A 6,529-nucleotide genomic window follows, 5' to 3' on the forward strand; every position below is an offset into this window, starting at 1 on the left:
CTGAGTTCTCTCCATCCTGGATAACTGAGAGGAGGGAGGATCACTCTAATGGGTTGTCAGCCTGGGGAAGAAACCTAGCCAAGTTGGAGCAGGAGGCTTCCAGGGATCATGTTAGAAACTGCAAAGGAGGCAGATAGCATCTTCTTACATGGTTGGATGTCGACTTTTGAAACGAGCTTGCCACTCCACTCTCGGTGCCTGTTTGAACGAGGGCAAAGAGCATTGGGAAGAAGTGATAGGGGTCACCGGAGGCTGTCTGCACTCCCACTGTCCAGTTTGTGCTCAGGGATGACCTGGTCACATGTCCCTTCTTCCAGGTAACAAGAACTGTGAAAAAGTGTTGATTTGAGGAGTTGGCCTGGGTCAAAGGCATGACCTTTCCCCTAGAAACCTTTGTCCCCTCCAGTGGAAGGGCAGGGTTAGTTGGCTGTACATTTTGCTGCCTTTGATCCCACGTCTAGGGCTCTGGGCAGTTTCTCCAAGGCACTTAGTGATGTGGGTAAAATATTCCTAACTCCCGTCTCCTTTGGCAGGAGATGGGTTCTGTGGACCATGTCCACCCAGGGGCTCCCCCAACCCATGGGTACTAGCACAGAGAGTTGTGAGTCTGGGGAACAGTGGAACACTGCCAGTCCAGAGTAATTGGGCCTGGTTATAACCCTGGCCTAACACATCAGTCACCAAGGAAATGCCTGGGGCTCTGCCCAGTGCTGCAGACACAGAGGGAAATGTGGAACAGTCCCTGCTCCCAGGGACCTTTCCTGGCAGGGCAAGAGGAGGATCTTTGTCATCTGTAAAAGGAAGGTGTTAATCCTCACTTAAATCAGTTTTGTTCCGAAGATCAAATGAGAGAACGGTGTGAGAGAGCTTTATAAATGCAAAATACCACTAGTGCAGATTCCTGTGGGGACTTCAATGGCCAGAGAGGATTGTGGAGGTCAATTCCATCACTGCCCCTATCCTAAGGGGCTGGTACCGCCCACAAGGCCCTCCCTGAAGCTGGGGGACTCAGGCACAGGAGTGTGAGTCTCCATGTTTGTCCAGATGTGGATGTGGTAAATTTCCAGCACCAGAATGACTCAACCCCAGAGATTAGCAGCTTTCATCCAAAATCAGAGTTAGAGATGGCTGGGCCACTTCTGTGTGTGTGTTGGAAAGTTAGAATATGTGGATACTAATTCTGGCTACACCATTATGTTGTTTCATGACCTTGAACTAAATCCCTTTTTCTGAGACAGAGAAGCTGGACCAGTGATTCAAAGGGTGTGTGGGGTGTATGTGGGGCGTGTGTGTTTCTTTGCAATCTTTGACAGAAGGTGATGTCTGTGCTGGAGACTATTGTCCCAGCATTAAGGATCCTGCCTGGCTGGGCACGAGGAGGGGTCCGAGGCCACAGGGTCTGAGGCCCCTTTTCAAGGGGCTACCTGGGAAATGGTCACTCAGCCTTCTTACCTGATCCCAGTTTTGAGATTATGAGGGAGCAGAAGCCTCGTGCTACTCAGGGAAGACAGTGAGGCAAACCTGGGGGAGGGAGCTTGGTATAGTCAATGTGGGCAGTTGTTCTTTCTTCTGGCAATATGACTATCCTAAATAAATCCTTCCCCGACCCTAAGCAGCCCTCCCCTGCCTCTGGCTTCCTGAGATGAGTTGTGGGGAGATGATTGGGCTTGTGGGGGCGATGCTAAGCCTGCAGAAAGAGCCAAATGGCCCTACATGTGGGAATGGGAGGGCCTGGGGTAGAAGAGATGTTCTTAGCTCCATCAGAACCTGTCATTTCTGAAGGATGACATCTTTGGGTTCCAGTCTTCTCTCTCACCAAAGTTCTGAATAGGAAAATGACCACAATGCAAATAGCTCTGCAACTACTGCCAAGCCTTTGCTGAAGACATGGACCGTGTATACTGTGAAGTGGGTAAAAGCACATGATTTGCAGTCATTGGGTGGGTTCAAATCCCAGCTGTGCCACCAATAAAACGTAGTGCAGGGTGAGGCAAAGGATCCGCCTTCTCTCTTCATCAGTGAGATTTTAACACATCAGCATTTTCCAAAACATGCTCTCTGACATGTAGGGCATGAGCAGAAGTCGCACAAATGGAGGTTCTGGTGTTTTGGATGAATTTTTTAGCAACACTGGGTTAAGCAAAGGTAAACAGCATCTTTGCTGCAGGACTTTTCCTAACCTTTACTAAGCTGTCTTGTGAAGTTCCACGAGTGGCTGACACGTACAGCATTTTCCCCGGTTTATTTGACCAAGGAACCCTTTTCCCACAAAGTATACCACGGGACATGTGTTGGAAAGGGTTGTCATTGCATCTTTCTTTCTATCTCAGCCCCCGGAAAATTCTATCTCTATCTAATGCTCACCCTGAGTAACCAAATCAGTGGGGATCTAGAGATATTTATACCCCACCTCCATGCTGCCGTGTTGGTTTTCTATTTTTGTTTTGCTGTACATAACATATATCTTTTAGTGCAGGATGCTTCAGATGCTGTGTGGAAGTGAGGGGGTGGGGATGCATCATCTGGATAAAGAAGAGCCCACGCTAGAACCATGGGCAATTCTGAGTGCTTAGGAGTTGTGGGCAGGGACTGGGTGCAGCTCATGGCTGCTCTTCCCTTCTGACGACCCCTGGGGAGACTAATAGTACAAATGCAGCCACTCAGGGATTCATTCCTTCAAGGCCTGTCTGTGGCGATTTTGCCCCAGGCAATGAAGAAAGGAGGGCAAGTGTCAGCATGTTTATGTTCTGCAAGCCCTGCTAAAGAAAATGAGAGTAACCTTGGACTGGCCACTGCCAACCTCAAAAAACAACTTGTGTCTGCTGTTGTTGCATTTCGCTGTTCTAGCAAGCCCTAGATATTGAAGAGGGGGCCTTAGGAGTGGATGAGTAATGGCAGCTAAGCCCCAGTGCTGCAACCCCAAGGGCTTCAGATCAACGAGGATACTGCCTGCAGCTGTAAGGAGCAGCCAGGAACACCAACCCTGGAAAGCTGGTTGTGTTGTGCCTCTGGAGGGGGGGCGGTGCAGGTGCTGACACTTCTTTCTTAGTTCTTTTCTTTTCTTTCTTTATTTTTCTTTATTTTTTTGAGTTGGGATCTCACTTTATTTCCCAGGCTGTTGTGCAGTGGCAAGATCACAGCTCACCTCAGCCTTGACTTCCTGGGCTCAGGCAATTATCCCAAGTAGCTGGGACTGTAGGCACCACCCGAGTACCTGGGACTGTAGGCATGTGCCACAATGTCTGGTTTATTTTATTTTTTGCAGAGATGAGGTCTCACTCTGTTGCCTAGGCTGGCTTCAAGTCATCTTCCTGCCTTGGCCTCCCAAAGTGCTGGGATTGTAGAAGTGAGCCACCATGCCCAGCCCACTTCTTTCTTTGAACACTAGACCCACATAAGTTGGCCCCTCTCTGTATCTTTCAATTGACCTACGTGGGTAGGCAGGAGAACTGGGAGAAAGTGTCCCTACCCCCACCCCTTTTATTTCTCTAGTGTATTTCAATCTGTTGGTAACAAACCACTTGTGGGTAGAGACATTGATTCAGTATTTTACAGTGTGAAATAGGATAGAACGTATAAGAGTCATTGGATATAACAGGGTTATTAAGTATTAACTCATGAAAGACAGGTAAATAGGTATGTAGCTAGAAAGATATGGAGTTGTGGTATAAATGTGTCACTTATGTCATTCAACGTGGTACAATGTGTCCTCAAGGAAGTTTGGAAGCTACTAGCTAGCTGATTTCAGGGACTGGTCTGCTTTCTGGGTCTGTCCTGAGTTCTAGGGTCCAGTCCCAAGTCCGAGGCATCCCTCTAGACCCAGAGAAAAACATACTGTGAGGAAAGGTGCTTGTGATGTGCCTTCTTTGAAAGAGACATTTTGGAGTCAATCAGAGAAGGTCCTCACTCTGGCTGGCAGGAAGGTATTACTGTCATCCAGTCAGACTCTGCAAGCTGTGTGAGTAAGGGGATCACTGGACTGGAATCCTCAGTTCTGGTTCTTATCCTAGGTTTGCCACTCACAAATGTGTGACTTAGGGAAGGTGACTTGCCCTCTCTGGGTCTCAATTTACTCATGTACAAGGGGGACAATAGGACCAGGAGATTTAAGTTATTGTTCATATAGTCTGTCCCAAGATGACTTTAAGAAAATGTGGATCTTCTGGGAAATCCCAGATGGGAAGCCAGTGTTGCCCACCAGGCTTCTCCTGAAAGCCCCTGAAACAGAATCTAGTCAGTTTGCGGTGAATCAGCTAGGAATGTGTGTAGACTCCAGCAGGAGGCAGGTGTGGGAGTTGACCAAAGGCAAGGGCACACGATGACAGAAGAAGCTGAGCCTGAGCCTGGTCTCTGTGGATAGCATTTATTAGGCGCCATTCTCAGTGTGAAGACAGATAGGCAGGAGGAGCTGAGGGGAGGCTGTGGCAGCCATGGCCTTTGGAGTCCAGGAGCTGCCCGGGGTGGGGGTGTGGGCGCAGGGGCATGTCGCCCACACATATTGCATATTCTGTGGCAGTGTGCCCAGGCATAAGGCATTGGGGAAGCAGAGAGGCTGCCTGCAGTGGGAGAGGGTGAGAGGGGGAAACGACATTGGCCTTCCAGTGTCTTAGGAGAGACCCAGCCGGAGACCGAGCAGTCTGCCATGCTCTGCCCCAGGGCTGCTCTGCCTCTTTCCCCACCATCTCTCTGCAGCTTTGGTTGTGACTCCCTCGTGACTGACAGGACAGGACCCCTCGAGGGCAGGGTCACACACAGGACAGAGGCAGCCAGCACTGCCTTCCATCCCCAACAAAAACACAGAGGACTCCCCAGGTCCTGGGTCCTGCACTCATGGTGTGTGGGTAGCCAACTCCTCCACACTGAGACTCACACACAGACTAGACTTCCTTCCCCCAGGGGTCTGCAGAAACTGGAGAACATTGCTGGGGTGGGGCCTGAGCCTGGCTGCCCTGTGGCCCCTCCCTCCAGCTTCCCTGAATGCCAGGGCTGGTCGTGATTGGCATTGGTAAGGAGCTGTCACGGGAGCAGCGTGGGAAGAGAGGACCCTTATCCATTCCTTGATGCTGTCCTCGTCACTAGGCCAGCTGCAGCTGTGGGTCCCCAACAGTGAGCTTCAGACATCACCTCCATCTGCTGCATTCTATCTGGGCTTCTCGGTCTCAGGGCGTGCGTTGGGTAAAGGGCAGTTTCAACCCCATCCCCTATCTGGGAGGGGTGTTTCTTGCCGCAGCCTCAGCTTATCTCTAGCTATTTGGAACGCAGGCACCAACAGTTGGCTTTGGGGCCAGGGATGATGTCTCATAGGATATGCCCGCCAGCTCTCTTGGTCACTCTGTCCGATTCCCAAACTGCTAGAGCCCTAGCTCCGGGTCTTTCTTCCACAAGACCCAGTCTTGCTTACCTTGGTCCCTTGGTTTGCAAGCAAGCAGTCCAGAGACAAAGGACCCTAGGCTGCCTCAGGAACCCATTCAGAGCCCCTGCCTCCTGGCCAAGAACAGCAGAGGCACAGCCTCAGCAGTGCCCCCGGCTGCCCCGTGTGATTCTGGTTCTGGTTTACGCCCCAGTTATCCACGCAATGCCAGGAGCATGACTTTCAAGAGCAGGCCTAGCTGGAAGGAAAGAGCACTTCGCCTCGGAGCAAGCAGGCTGTGTTCTTATCTCCTTTTGCCTTTTGCTGCCTGTATTCCTTGGGCAAGTCCATTCACCTATCTAGGACTTAGTGTTCTCGTCTGTAAAATGGGAATAACAAATCCTGCCCTGGTGACCTAATTGAGGTGTTGTGAGACTTGAATGAATGAGTACAAGGACAAGTTTTGCGGAGGCTAAACACCACTCCAGTTTGAGTTGGTAATTATCAGCAATGGACACGCAGGGCAAGTCTGAAGTTTCTGTTCCAGATTCTGAGGGCAGTGTCTGGAAGGCTGAAGTCCCCCAGCCCACATGAGAATGTGGCTAGAGGCCAGTTACTGCTCACCTCCCAGTGTGACTACCCTGCAGGTTGGAGAGCCACTGCCTTCCCGGTTGGCCTCCTGCTGCCTGCCTGTCCTTCTTTCTGTTCTGCCCTTTGGGGACTAACTTTAGGGACTGCTGGGTTTCCACTTTCTCCATAACTGCAAAGCCATGCAAAACAACACAAAGGTAGTGGGAGGTTGGGAGACACAGCTGGGGATGGGGAAGGGCAGTGAGCTGGAGTAGGGGTGACCAGGACAAAGACACTTCGACTACCAGAGCCAAGGAAAGGTGGGCAACCTAGCAGGACAGAGGTATAAATAGAGATGCAAACATACACGGAACATGAAGTCCCCCCAGAGGTGGGGGTCTGGGTACCAGCGGGGTCTCTGAGGACTGGGGAGCGTCTTAGATTTCCAAAGGGATGGGAGGCTCCCAGCTTCTGCCCTCCCTCCCTGACCGCCCCCAAGTTTCACATTTCTCGGAATTTTCAGGGCTCGGATGGGGGCTCAAGGGGTCCTCAGAACCCGGCCTCCTGCCGGCTGGTGCGAGCAGGCACAGTCGGAGATGGGGGCTGGGG

General features: G+C 51.2%; 1 protein-coding gene across 1 annotated transcript in view; it reads right to left on the reverse strand.

Moving 5' to 3' along the window:
* Nucleotides 1-1,608: 1,608 nt before the first annotated feature.
* Nucleotides 1,609-6,529, reverse strand: part of KCNK3 (potassium two pore domain channel subfamily K member 3) — a 7,053-nt gene continuing 2,132 nt past the window's right edge. The window contains 2 exon segments of the mRNA XM_021717258.1: nt 1,609-1,687; nt 1,817-1,901. Coding sequence (XP_021572933.1) covers nt 1,609-1,687; nt 1,817-1,901 — 164 coding nt within the window.

Source organism: Carlito syrichta, unplaced genomic scaffold, assembly GCF_000164805.1.
Source record: "Carlito syrichta isolate Samal-C Ts95f unplaced genomic scaffold, Tarsius_syrichta-2.0.1 Scaffold107969, whole genome shotgun sequence".
NCBI classification, from domain to species: Eukaryota; Metazoa; Chordata; class Mammalia; order Primates; family Tarsiidae; genus Carlito; species Carlito syrichta.